The sequence below is a fragment of the Rhizoctonia solani genome, chromosome 5 (assembly GCF_016906535.1).
Source record: "Rhizoctonia solani chromosome 5, complete sequence".
Taxonomy (NCBI): domain Eukaryota; kingdom Fungi; phylum Basidiomycota; class Agaricomycetes; order Cantharellales; family Ceratobasidiaceae; genus Rhizoctonia; species Rhizoctonia solani.
In genome coordinates this window covers 963,989-977,488 of record NC_057374.1, presented here as the reverse complement: position 1 = coordinate 977,488, position 13,500 = coordinate 963,989, and the positions used below count along the sequence as shown (strand labels likewise).

Below are 13,500 nucleotides of genomic sequence, written 5' to 3'. Positions count from 1 at the left end.
GCGCTCGGGGAGTTCGGATATCGTGCTGAAACGCGTACTTACAATGTTTGCGAGTCAAAAAAAGGTCCCATTGGACTATATAACATTTGCGCCATTTCTTCGTACTGGAAATCTTGGTTACCAGCGTTGAAATCATGCGTGGGGATATATGGCGGCGTGGTATGTAAACTTGATGTTTGAGGAAGCGCAGGTATTCCTCGGGCGTCGGCTTGCGAAGGCAGTGGTAACAAAAAAGCATCTTGGGCGCCTGTACTTGACAACTGTTCCAGGGATGCTGGGGATCCTACATAGGCCGAATCACACCCCAGAGGTGGAGTTTTTCCAGGAGATGGATATGGCGGTGATCTTTTGCGAGGCGTGGAAGTGTGCCGGGCCCGTAGAGGGCCTACTTGGACTACAGAGCTGGGTGAGGAGCTGGCAATCGACGTCTCTACACAGCCGATTTTAATGTCAGTAAGCTAAACCTTGCTATTTTAGTATTTCCCTTACTCGCTCCAGGATCGAAACATCGTTCAAAGTACCTGCTGGGCTAGTGCTTCCGGATTTACTGCGCGATATTGGGGAGATAGACCTACATATGGAATACACCGGGAGCAGACTCCATCAGCATGGGATAGCATAACGATGACACGCATCAGGCGACTCACCGAGACCGTTTCTGACTGTAGCAGTCCATGGATCTTCCCCAGGCGCATAGTCGTAAGTACAACAGGGATCCGCGAGCACGGCCTGGCCGAAGATGTCAGGGCAGCGACGACCTTTGCATGAGATCGTTTACAGGTGGAACACGGCCTGAAAGCAAGTTCTGATATGCCGAGGTATTCTCACACAGGAGATACTTACCTTCCAGCGTCACATTTCTGTCATTAGTAAGATCGTATCAGTTGTATATTATTCCCTATACAGAGTATACTCACCAGTTTTCGGGCGCGACACTGATGACAAGCCTGATTTCTACGGAGTGGTCCGCTACTTGAAGAGGCAGGTGCGGGAGCACTTGAGGGTTGCTGCATTCTGAAATCAAGTGCCAGATACTAAGCACGGCGTGCGAGCACAACCAAATTTAAAGTATTGGGGAGAAAGTTGTGACCCGCTTGGATTCTTGTGGCAGATGATGCAGTGACCTCGAGTCAGTAAATCGGAGCATAGCATCACAACATCTATTATAGGCCCTAAAGGGGCGGCTGTGCTGTTTCAGTCAGCACTCCAGACTCAACGCCCAACGCGGGCCGATCCTCGAGCGGAGCTTGCTTTGGAAGGATGCTGCTTCTCCCGACAGAATGACGTGTTTCCCCATATGCCGCTGCTTCTCTGCATCCAATTCAAGAGCCCAAGTTCCTTTTAATCTCGATCAACGCCATGACTTGAGTTGCCTCAATGCAAAGGAGCGTCTCATATATAATAGCGGAGAAATTTATTTGCTAAATTTATCCTTTGAAAGGCTTTAATGTCACGCCACCCAGGGCTGGGTTTATGTTTCTTTCTCGTGTGCTTGCGATGACGACTAAATAGCCATTCTGGCAGTGCACATAGATTGCGGTGGTAGACATCCGCTCGCTGTTGAGGCTTGTGCGTCACGTGGCTTCAGTGGCCACTCTGTACCAAAGGGCAATCGTTGGCTTATTCTAGGTTAGTCAAGACAGTGCTACCTTATATACAAGACCTCTATAACTCAGTAGCTGATCATTGAGACGTTAGATTGGATGACTCTCCTTCATTAATTCTGGCTTGTTTTGAATGGAAGTATCCAGGATCTCACCTGACACCATAGCCCGAGGTGCCCGGCATTTAGTCAGTGATCTTTATTGGCAGGACACTTGATTGATGAACGGAAAATTTGGCCCGATGCTCGTAACAATGCTGACTGACGCATAGTAAGTGGCGCCAGTTGTAAGTATCTTATCGCTGTACATCTGACTTGATTCTATTATTCTATCATATCTTTCTAATACACAGAAGACGCGCGACCAATGCCGTCGCTGTTGTTGATATTCATCGATTAGTGGGTGTTATTTGCGTACGCGTCATGACAATAATACTCAATTCTGGTCGGGTAAAGTGCCCTATCAGGGGAACTACAAGGAAACGTAGTGGCTCAATTTGTCGTCTCATAGAAGACTTCGTAGCATCTAGCGATCGACACTCGCACCGCTGACTTCATCAATCAGATCAACGGTTCTAAACTTAATAGTCCCAACAGCACAAACTCTTATCTAATATTGTCTAGAATACAAACTATTAAACATAATCTAGTCCCGTGCATAGCAAACCACTGGACAACAGCATATGGATGTCAGCAAATTCGGGTGTATTACGCACAAGTTGCGGATGTTTGAATCGACTATCGTGTATAAGATCAATATTCACCCCAATGGCCAATAGTAGGCATGCCAGGTTTGATTTGGCTGACACCATCCTCGGACAATATGGGCATGCATGGTCTCTCTAGATACAGATATACTACCTTATCAGGGTGAATTTTATATTTGGCACTTGTGTTTATAAGAAATATGAAAGTCCATGAGTCACTTGTTCAGTAGTGCCTTGCCTCAAACTTACACCAGCCTACTACAAGCAGGGGATGTGTTGGTATGCTCAGCAGAGCCACATATACCAAAAGAAGCAAAGACTTAGAACCGCATAATTAGCGTGAATCCGGATAAAGAATAATTACACAGTAATTTGTTCCGTGCTTAACCGACCAGCAACCGAACATGCAATAGGCTGACATATTGATCGCGGAAAACAAGCACTTTCTTAAAAAGTACCTATGCCCGAGAACTACAATAAGGCAGGATGATGGACAGGGACGCACCAATCTAGAACACGGCGTATTTAAGGCATATATCCACGTGACCAAGCGAATAATTGTGCCTATTCTAGCTACGTAGACAGGTCCCGAACGCATTCCCCAGACAATAAGTGAACAACGCTTGACCCGTGATTGCCTAATTTCATGTTAGTAGTATATGACTAAGCAATTTCTGAACTACCGAGTTTGAAGTCCAACCAATATATAACTGCTTTGACGGTTTGGATGCACGGTTCAAGCAAAACAAAAGTAAAAATAGAAACAACTCCCCCCAATAAGCCATCATGGTATAATAGTAGGACCTTGAGACAAAGGATCGTTTTTGATACTGCGCCTCGGTTCTCAAGCTCTAAGTTAACTCCTGCACCATGTTTCTACCGTATATATGATACAGCATAAACTCATAAATCAAAGGATCGCGATAAACTGTTACCTCGGCGGACTGGGCCGTAGAGTAGTTGCGCAATCGTGAGCCAAATTGAACATCGACTAGCCGTGCCTCGCACACCAAACTCATACCACCCGCCATTCGCTTCTATCGTATATTGATATCTTGAATTGAATCAATCTATGGCCCTTTAACTACGCAAAGTCTAGTCATATGTATGCATCCTGCATGTACAACGTTGCCAATCTCTATTGTATACTGGGAACCTTATTTCTCAAACCATTCAAATTAGTTTTAGCATTATCCTACCATGTACCCACGAGTCCTTCGCTAACGATGTTGTGTATATGTTAAATATCACATTAGAATCGGATTTTCGAAGTGACAGTATGTAAGATACCGGGCTCATATGAGGGCAACTCAGGTTACACGAAAAAGACGATCAAACAGTGACAGTGTTAACGCGTGGAGAATTTGCGTTGTGGCTGGCCAGTACGGCATGGTTGAGCACATGGGTTGGCCTTTCAACCTGGGAGGGATTTTTCATATTTGAGTGCTTTGTCAGCATCTTGAGGCAGTGCATCAAGAACTGTTTGTGTCATGCAAGCGCTGATGCAATGATGGACGTTACTTCGGTTGCAGGGGAAGTCAAATCCGGCCAACGATCGAAAAATACCAGTTCAGAATCGCTTTTTGAGCTCGTGCTCTTGAGAGACCGTGCAGGAGCCTAACGGGATCTCCGTGATTAATCTCTCGAGCCATGCATGCATGGGGAAACGATTAAGCACATGTGAGAAGTTTTCTTGGCGGACTTGAGGCTTAGGGTGATTCTTCACGCGCATACATCACATCGTTTGTTGAAATTATAAGTTAATGATTCATCCTGGACAGCACAAAAGTTCTACGAGCTATTGGTACAAAATATTGTTAAAGATTAAGTTTGCGAATCCAATATAAACTGACATCGACAGATTCATAGTATCAAAAAAAGCATCGTCTCGCTCGAAATCAGGGGCATGTGTGTAGATGTCTACCTCGCGCCTCGCTTGGAGCGATGAGAGAACTATCTATTAAATCCACCTAAACATGCCGTTGCTAAGAAGTGTGACGTTCGGAAAAGAGCCTATTTGAGTCTACTCAAGGTATTTGTGTCAAGATTCAGTCTGATTGGAAGGGTCATAAAATCGTACCACAGTCGGTGATGCATATGCATCTGTTACTGAGCTAGAGCCGGTCATACTCATAGGTTGCTGAGAATATTGGCCGTGGAAAGTGGTAGCAAGAGTGGGGCTATTCCAACTGTTTAGGACAAATAACTCAGTTGCAGAGTAAAAGATTAGGGAACAAAGGATCGACTCACGTATGGTCCATCATTGGAAAGCCGTTATACGGTAAGATACCTACGCTTGACGGAGTATCGTAGGTATACGAAAACCCAGAAGTGATAAATGACCTTGTGGAGTATTGCACTGGGAAAAGGTCCGGGCAGGGCGCGCTTACTGGGCCAGGTAGCAATGACGATGCCCCGTCAGGCCTAGTTAGTCTCTGCATCGTCACGTTTGTTCTAACTTGAGCCATAGGTTGCTCAGGCGGCGTACGAGAACAGTGAGGCTTGTAACTGTTCCGAGGCGATGGCGACCGCTTGCCAGGGGACCTGTCCTTGCGTACGGTCTGCCCTGCTGATATACTAGTTAGAATCTGAATTATGAGACAGCTGTCTACCTACCAATTGACCTGTTCCAAGGCTTCCAGACTTCTTCACCGGGGGGAAAATCATATGTACACTCTGGTACAGGTCGACCAGAGCCGCTGGCAGCATGATGGTCTTGCTTTCGTTTACAGCCGTCGCAAGTGGGTCTATCGAGCAACCGTGCCTATCAGACACCATAGGTCAAGTGAAGCTATTGATACCAACCGATCTCCACTACATTTCTACGAGCCGGGGAGATGGCGGTCAACATAGTCCAATGAACACATGAAAGTACATGTCACTCACCAACTTTTTGCTCCTACACTCGTGACAGGCATGGTGACGTTTGAGTTGCTTGTTTGCAGACATTAAAAGCGAGTAGTTGATTTGACACAGGTTTGATTGTAAAGTGGTATTTGCCGTGGGGGCAGGAGGGCGGATATGAACTTGATACAATAACGTTCTTGCCCTTTATACGCGAGGCAGCTCATATCCTGAAAATACAGGTGAGCGCTCGCCATCAATATTGATGGGACAGCGAGAATGAATGTTCTAAATGAGGGTGGTTTGCGAATCGGAAGAACACTCAATCACAGCTTGGACTTCCTGGCTCCATCGCTATGGCTGGAGAGTTCAAGTCATAGTAGCCCACTTTGATTTGCATATTGGTATGTCCCACATGCAACAGTTTCGAAGATGAGGTCAGCACCGATGCATACACTTTCCCGATACAGGACAGGCGCAACCCCGGACTTTCGGCACAACATCCGTAGGTCTCGAGTACTGAGGCACTTGCCTAGACTGGTCCTTGATGCGCTGGAGCTTCTACTTGTAATCAATGAATTAGCTTCTCGGGCGGATGAATTGGCGGATGCAATTACTACTGTAGTACGCATACGTGTTGTATTAGGCGAGTAGATCTACTTAATAGGGGCAGGCTCCCACGCGTACGGGTGTCAGTCCATGTGCTACACCACGAGCTATGATGCTATAATATCAATGGCGCTAAAGGGGCTCGTGCACAAACCTAAGATAACCAGTGCCAACTCGTGACTCACAGCCCATGTGGAACATGATGAGCGTTTGCTGAGTATAGCAATCAAGATTTATGGCTCCAATAGTTGAAGGCTAGGCGAACTGCGCAGCCACTACTAACGCTATAGTAAAAAGGGAAATCGCGTTGATACCGTCGGTGGCTGTTATGGCAGAGTATGTACACCCCAAATAAAGATTCGATTGAGCGCCAACCTGATCATCGAAGGGGAAGTCATGTCCAGGATTTTGGCGTCGAGAAGTTCGGGTCTCTAGCATCCCCGAAAGTTACACCACAACTCATCGTGCGGAGTTCGAAGATTTGATAGAGAACGTACTTGCAAATATGATTTTTTTGTCCGTCAGTACCGGCGGGGGTGAAGGAAGTGATAGAAGCCATATATACATGCTCCCGAGGTGCCCGATGACTGAAACATTTGGTGCTAATGTCTAAGTGGCTGATGCTGGGAAGCTTAATTTTCAGGGATATTTACAACTACATCCATATAAAGGGCATTTTCTGGTAAACTATTCGTCCATCCGAGCCAGTTTTACGGACCGCGCTAGATATCCCGACGCGTCAACGGGAAGATCACTGCTTTCGCCATCTCACGGCAAGGTTCGCGATGTGTCACGTGATAATCGACTAGTCTGGGCATTTCCTTAATTGTGGAGGTGTTAAGGCCGATAACATTTCTCCGATTCATCACTTAACTCGAGAGTATGCACAAGATATCACACATTGGCGTGTGACTTGTGGGAACTAAATATAGTATTCCGGAAGTATGACGAGCTCATGAATTTGGGTGTTCCCCACGAGTTGGCTCTTTCGAGGCAATAGGTCCCAAGTTAACCATAGTTAGGAATGAAAAGGACTTGACTTGTGAAGCAGCGCCCCTATCGGTATGACCATGTGGTTGTTCATCCGCAGGCTCCTCCGCACGGTACTGATAAGTAACGAGCATGGTGAACTGTCCGACCGAGATAAGATTTAATGAAATGGTTGAATATGTGCGATAGCTAACCTTAATATCGCCGCTACCATCCCGGGACACGGCAACCTCACCGCCGATGCGAATCATGTTCGCTCGTTTCTCGAGGATCCCAATTGTGCCTGATTTGCCTCGGTGAAGTCGCACGTCCGTACCTGCCTTGACTGCGTCCGCCAAACCTGCTCCTCCTTCGAGAGCATCGAGCACCATCTGGTCTTGTTCCATATCCTCATCATCTTCATCGTATTCCCACGCCTCAGCGAATGCTGCCACGGACAGGAAACCTTGAGGTAGTGCGACATGGAAGTTCGGACGATTGACGTTTGGATAGGTTGCCGGGTTGTATGGTTGTAAGCGCACTTGAATAGAGTCGTATAATGGGTTGGTTATGGTAACTGAGAACGGACAGCTTCTCCCTTGAACAAGCCGCGAGACCCCAGTTGATGATGAAAGAGAAGCCTCCAGGGACGGCAGATAGTTACTTGCCATGAGCTTAATCTTATAACGTACACTTTGTGATTTTTGTTCGGGTTTGATCAAGATGTGCCGACAGACCGCACAGCGAACCGACATCTTCGAGTGAAGCGGAATGCGGAGAGGAGCAAGGGAACTTATCTCATCAGCCAACATGCAGAATGGGGATAGGCCACAGGGGGCATACCTTGCACGTAAGCTGCCTGACCAGCTTGCATCCCATCTGGCCTCTACGGGAGCTACATCTTCGATGTTATCCAAATTTCTCATCCACTCAACCTCTTCGGGGCCCCCTGATGCGCCCACAGTCGTAGCATCACCCCCCGAAGCAGGATTGCGAGCGATATAGGAGTCCCAAGGATCGATGCGTGGCTTGGTCTTTCCTGATCTTCCGGCGCCTTTGTTTAATTGGTGCCTGGGTACGCCGTGAACTTCTCGTGCCAATGCATGAGAAGCCGCGGCAGTAATAGGATTATGCCGAGCGTTTGGAGTATGCCCAGTATTACCGGTTCCCGAAGCTCTAATCAGGGGCTCAAAGTGATCCTTGAGGCGATCAAATTCCAAGGTTTCTGGCGCCGAGTCCTCAAAGCGCTGGAGCTGTACTTCGAAAGATGCAGTGCATCAAGATGAATGTCTCGTTACTGCGTGGTTGTTATACTCACATGCCAGTCCTGTTGGCTTTTCGAACGAAATCCCGACCTCCTCAGAATCCCAGCGACAAAAGGAGCAATATAATATAAAGGGCGGTTCGCCCACGGGGTTGATAATGATGGGCAGCCGTGAGCCAGGCTCTCGCTCAGGCGGATCAGACGGGACGACAGAAAGAGTATTCCGACAATGTGGGCATTGAAAGCAATTGCGAGCACATCTACAGCAAGGTTAAACGCGTTGGGCGCTTGCACGCATACCTACCCACCTATTCTTCTCTCCTCTAACACTGGCACTAGGCACTTCAAATAGGCAATTTGGACAGTAATATCCGCTGACTTCCAGAGCTACACATCTAGGGCATCTGACTGCATCGCATTCTTCACAGAAATACAGAGAGGTCAGAGGGTGAAATTCGGTACCAGAAGACTCGAGAGTTGCAAGAGGAGGTTGCCTAACAGGTCCAGTGGTGAGCGTAGCAGAACAAGCACAATGATAATTTAGACTGGGTTGCATGTCATTCAAAATGAAAGGTCGAGGTGGCTGTCGGTGGTAGTATATTGGCAGTGGATATAGACGCGTCCAAGCGTGGAGAAGTTATCACGTGACACAAGGTTTCTATCCTGCCACCACTCGCATACCCTGTAAACAAACCTAGTGTTCCGCCAAATGGATTCTGCAGAAGTTGACGCATCATCTCCCGAGATTACTTTGGCATTTTATCGTCGTTTATACCCCTTCAAACCAATATACAATTGGTTGAACCAAGATCATGTGCCGTCACGTCTGATTACAAATCGAGAGTTTGCTCTAACCTTGCCCGGAGACGTGTACTTGCGATACAACTCGTTTTCCAACGTCGAAGAAATGAAGAAGGAAATATGTCGCTACAATCCTACGCGTTTTGAGATTGGCCCTGTGTATAGTGCTCGAGTGAGTTCCCCTTTCTGTTTATGGAATTTAGTCGCTTGACACTTTATGTGCAAAGCCCCGAGACAAAAAGTCACTGAGACCCGGAGCCCTTACTCCAACAGCTCGCGAGCTAGTCTTTGATATTGATATGACCGATTACGACTCGATTCGAACGTGTTGTGTCGGAAAGGGAATATGTCGTCGATGCTGGAAGTTTATTGCTGTTGCTGTCAAGGTGTTGGATAGGACATTGCGACGTAAGCTCCTTACATACATTGTATGTTTATTGGTATTCTAAAGCTGACCATTTTAGAGGATTTTGGGTACAAGCATCTAATGTGGGTGTATTCTGGTCGACGAGGTATTCATCTTTGGATATCCGATAAAGAAGCCATGGATTTGACCGACGACGAGAGGCGCGCTATCGTCCAGTATATTGAAGTAGTCAAGGTTCGGCTAGGATTATCCTTGACGGCAACTATAAATTCAATCGTGCTTTGCAGGGAGGAAAAGATCAAACTAAAAAAGTTAACATTCGACCTTCTGCATCTGGCAATGCTACTGGCCCAATCCATCCGGCGCTCCAAAAGTCATTAGAGATTTTGTCTGAAGACTTTGGTGACCTGATACTAATTGATCAAGATGTGTTCGCGAAGCCAGACTCATGGCAAGAGCTATTGCAACTTTTACCCGACAAGGATCTTGTAAATCTCTTGCAAATGTCTTGGGATGGCAGGGAGATATCTTCCGAAGCAAAATGGAAGGAACTGAGGTCAGCCATTTCTTCCATGAAGGACAATAGAAAGGTAAGCCCTGCACACATACTCCGATTAGTGGTTGATAAATATTATTTCAGGTTCTTATGAAGACCGTTATCGAGGACATAGTTTTCCAATACTCATATCCTCGGATAGACACTGAAGTCTCAAAACACCGCAACCATCTACTCAAAGCCCCGTTCTGTGTACACCCTGGGACAGGTCAGTACCAGTCTTTAATCAATCTTCGCTCCTCGGCTTAAGGGGTCATTAGGGCGTATCTGTGTGCCGGTGGACGCAGCACACGTTGATGAATTCGATCCAGAGAATGTCCCCACCATTGGCGGACTGTTACGTGAGCTAGATGAAGTGCCAACTACACAGCCTGGTGTCGAACACCATTCAGGTAAGCTTTGATTTCATATCTATAAAGGACTACTTGAAAACAAGTGGTGATCAGATTGGGAGCATACGTCGCTAAAACCCTATGTCGAGATGTTGGAACGGCACGTATCAGCCATAATGAATGACGTGAGAGAAAGGAAACGAGGTATGTATTCGCGCCTTTTGGTGGGCACGTTTGTTTATTTTAATGCCAGGACTTGCGAACAAATCTCTGGACTTTTGACGTGTTCCTGTTTGCTTTCGAGTGCCCATATATTTGGGTAGATTCAACGCATGTGTATTAACAAATTAAGCCTATCATAGTCACTAGCTATTACAAAGAGATATACGCATATCAGCATAAAACATAAAACACAACAAATTCAGCTCAAGCGTCTGGTTGAGTGTACTTCTGGAGTAGCGTCTACGGGGTAATTTTAACTTTAAGTCGATGCAAGCGGAGTTAAAGGTGCCTACCAACAACCCGCTGGGATCAGCTCCTTTGAGCTGTGCCTTCTTCTTGCCATCTTTGAATATCACAAACGTAGGCATCTATAGAAGCAAATGATAAACAAATATCAAATCTGATTATCACTGGTACTGACTGTCTTGATCTTGGCTTCGTCCGCGATTTTCTTTGTATAACATCAATATATGCGCCAGAAGGAGACTGGTAGGCAACCCTTGGTGACTTACCGGATGGTCGTCCACGTTTACTTTGTAGAACTCGGCATGAGGAAAGCTTTTGCTATGTTTTTCAAAGACGGGAGCAATCTGGTGGCATGGTGCACAGCTACCAAACAAAAATAAATTAGATACGTTCACCAAGGCTATTGCACGCTACCTGGACTTACTTGTGAGCCCAAAAGTCTACAACAACATATTTGCCACTTGAGATCTAGGTTGCATTAACAGTGAAAACTCTAGTGTTTAGCTTGAAGTTCAGCACCTACTATACGTCGGAAGTCGGCATAGTCCTTGATAGCCGCTACCGTCCTACCTACAGCTGATTGCAATGCGTCACCCTCAATCTTGCTTTGATGACCGCCCATAAGGAAATATAAAGAGTGTGGTGGATGATTAAGCGTCAGACTCGACGTACTATAACGGTGAAAGAGTGTTAGGCAACAAAGACCTAGAAAGAGGGAGATTGAGTGATGCGGAGATGGATCGAATTCGAAGCTTCCAAGCCGCACAAACGGGAAGTTATAGAATGGCATGGCCCCCGAGTGATCTCGCGAACCGCTGGCCTATGCCGTGTGAGACGGCACTTGCATCATTAGATGTAGGGTGGCGCTGAGATGAGCCGCACGGAGCTAATCACCGGTAGCGTGAGTTTTAAGCTTGCGCATAAGGCTAGCTAAGCCAGTTTCAGTGTGTATGAATGTACTTGGCGCATTAATCTGTTCGGATCGGCCCTGGCTTGCTGAGTCTCTCCGGGAGATGCGGTAGGACCTAACTTCTGTTGTTTAGCGCTCTACAAATAATAAATCAATTCTTTGTGACTTCGTTGATCAAGTGTATGAAGTAAGATATGATTTGAAGCAACTGCGTTCCTAAGAGCAATCGTAGATCAAGTTGACATATGTTCTCAGTAAGTTCCCGATAGTGTTGTAGCCCTTCTATAGTTCTCTCGAGGGGGCTATGATTATCTGGCTAAAATTCCCGGCCTCTACGGAGTCGTGCTTGGTGCCGCGATTGAGATGCCCGATATACAACCAGCGGCTACGCTTTCTAGATCACAGGAGCAGAAGGCGGGGAATAGACCGAGATAATTAGCTAGAAGTAAGTTGGGTATGACTTGGGTATGACTTAGGCATGCCTTAGACGTAATAGTGAAGGTCAGGCTTTATATTCCGACTGGTTGTTGTGTTAGGTTATGTTCTAGATCCTAAGTGTGTAGTCTTAGCGCTCAGCGCTTATGTATGCTGTACTCCATTACTCAGCAGATGCACTGTTGGCCATCTCCATCCCACCATATCCTTTGCCACCTATAGCTAATTGTTGATTTTTGCACGAGATGCCTCGAGCAGAAGTAGGAACACCGTAAGTACATGCAAAGTTATCCAAGACTACATAGCTGAAAAATCTTAGGAAATATCTCGCCAATGCGATGAAATCTAAGGGTGGGTAGGGTGATGATACTCCAATGAGTACACACTGAATTATCTCTAGGGCTCCAAAAGCTCCGCTGGTATTGTCAAGTGTGCCAGAAACAATGTCGGGACGAGAACGGGTTCAAATGCCACACGCAATCCGAGGCCCATTTGCGACAGATGCTGGTTGTTGGCGAAAATGCTGGCCGTCATATCTCCGATTTCTCGTCTCAATTCCAGTCCGAATTCGTTACTTTGTTATCCAGGAGGTACGGGCTTTTGTTTCCTTCTATGAAGTTACAGAACGTCTGATTCTTGAGTAGATTCGGCACTAAGCGAGTCAGGGCAAACCAGGTGTACCAGGAGTTTATCCAGGATAAACACCACCTGCACATGAACGCGACACGATGGGTTACGTTGACCGAGTTTGTTAAACATCTGGGCCGCACTGGAGTTGCCATGTGGACGAAACAGAGAAGGGCTGGTTTATTGCCTGGATTGACAGTAGTCCCAAAGCTCTTGCCAAGGCGGTAAGTGGACGGAGGAATGAGTATCCGGTCTGGTTTATTGAAATTCTGCTCTGTAGGACGCAGCTCGTAAGAAGGAGCGTGCAACGACATCTGACGAGCAGCGTGAACGAAATTTGATTGCGGAACAAATTGAGCGTGCCAAGGAGACTGGGGCGCAGGATGATGAAGATACTACCGAGGCTGTCACGCAGGGACTGCAACGAGATGAAGGGGAGAAACTTGTTCTTTCATTCGGAGCAAAGAAACAGAGCCCACCAGTCGAGGAGAGCAAGAATGAGGGAGAAGATACGAAGGTCAAGGTGGAAGATCAAGAGCCAGCACCGGCTCCTGTTGCGCCTTCCTCTGTCAAACCTATCAACGTCTTCAAACCAGGAAATGCTTTCAAAGCTGGCGCGAACCCATTGAAAGCGGGGAATGCTCTGAAATCAGGGAACGTTTTCAAGGCCGCCAAGCCTGCCACAGGCTCCTCGGCTGATGCTTCAAAGAAACGGCCTATGTCTGCTGCAGAGGCGTTAATCTTCGAGGAACAAGAGCGAAAGCGACGACGGATGGAAAAGAATCACGCAAACTAGGCAGGTCCTGTTTGGGTGTTCTCGTTACTCGGTCTGTTTCCTATCGCATCATCTGACACGCTGTGTCCTGTGCTCACGCCACTGTTACCATTAGTTGTTCTTGTACTGGTCGCTCCTTAGTATATGTGAATGTATTAATCCCCTTGCGGTTCAACTCCTGTAATGCAAAGACGCTAGAAATATTTCAATTAGGGAGTTCTCGTAAGCACCAA

At 46.8% G+C, this 13,500-nt stretch overlaps 6 protein-coding genes across 6 annotated transcripts; 2 read left to right on the top strand and 4 right to left on the bottom strand.

Moving 5' to 3' along the window:
- Positions 1-544: 544 nt before the first annotated feature.
- On the bottom strand, positions 545-1,013 carry RhiXN_09104 (Fungal Zn(2)-Cys(6) binuclear cluster domain; the record flags this gene model as incomplete). The annotated part of the gene is made up of 4 exons (XM_043328920.1): positions 545-571; positions 648-792; positions 844-860; positions 918-1,013. The coding sequence occupies 4 exons, from the start codon at positions 1,011-1,013 to the stop codon at positions 545-547; spliced, it is 285 nt and encodes a 94-aa protein (XP_043180366.1).
- A 3,338-nt stretch (positions 1,014-4,351) lies between these two features.
- Positions 4,352-5,228, bottom strand: RhiXN_09103 (uncharacterized protein; the record flags this gene model as incomplete). Its single annotated transcript, XM_043328919.1, has 5 exons — positions 4,352-4,499; positions 4,561-4,876; positions 4,927-5,057; positions 5,116-5,124; positions 5,197-5,228. The coding sequence occupies 5 exons, from the start codon at positions 5,226-5,228 to the stop codon at positions 4,352-4,354; spliced, it is 636 nt and encodes a 211-aa protein (XP_043180365.1).
- A 1,488-nt stretch (positions 5,229-6,716) lies between these two features.
- RhiXN_09102 (dynactin p62 family domain-containing protein) lies at positions 6,717-8,552 on the bottom strand (the record flags this gene model as incomplete). The annotated part of the gene is made up of 3 exons (XM_043328918.1): positions 6,717-7,985; positions 8,051-8,256; positions 8,297-8,552. The coding sequence occupies 3 exons, from the start codon at positions 8,550-8,552 to the stop codon at positions 6,717-6,719; spliced, it is 1,731 nt and encodes a 576-aa protein (XP_043180364.1).
- Positions 8,553-8,705: 153 nt separating this feature from the next.
- RhiXN_09101 (DNA primase small subunit) lies at positions 8,706-10,334 on the top strand (the record flags this gene model as incomplete). Its single annotated transcript, XM_043328917.1, has 8 exons — positions 8,706-8,969; positions 9,025-9,205; positions 9,262-9,398; positions 9,452-9,754; positions 9,805-9,928; positions 9,981-10,112; positions 10,167-10,256; positions 10,306-10,334. The coding sequence occupies 8 exons, from the start codon at positions 8,706-8,708 to the stop codon at positions 10,332-10,334; spliced, it is 1,260 nt and encodes a 419-aa protein (XP_043180363.1).
- Positions 10,335-10,478: 144 nt separating this feature from the next.
- RhiXN_09100 (thioredoxin) lies at positions 10,479-11,142 on the bottom strand (the record flags this gene model as incomplete). Its single annotated transcript, XM_043328916.1, has 6 exons — positions 10,479-10,514; positions 10,568-10,642; positions 10,696-10,725; positions 10,787-10,883; positions 10,945-10,988; positions 11,044-11,142. The coding sequence occupies 6 exons, from the start codon at positions 11,140-11,142 to the stop codon at positions 10,479-10,481; spliced, it is 381 nt and encodes a 126-aa protein (XP_043180362.1).
- Positions 11,143-12,110: 968 nt separating this feature from the next.
- RhiXN_09099 (DNA/RNA-binding protein KIN17) lies at positions 12,111-13,288 on the top strand (the record flags this gene model as incomplete). Its single annotated transcript, XM_043328915.1, has 6 exons — positions 12,111-12,136; positions 12,185-12,216; positions 12,266-12,455; positions 12,510-12,647; positions 12,695-12,716; positions 12,773-13,288. The coding sequence occupies 6 exons, from the start codon at positions 12,111-12,113 to the stop codon at positions 13,286-13,288; spliced, it is 924 nt and encodes a 307-aa protein (XP_043180361.1).
- Between the last annotated feature and the right edge of the window lie 212 nt (positions 13,289-13,500).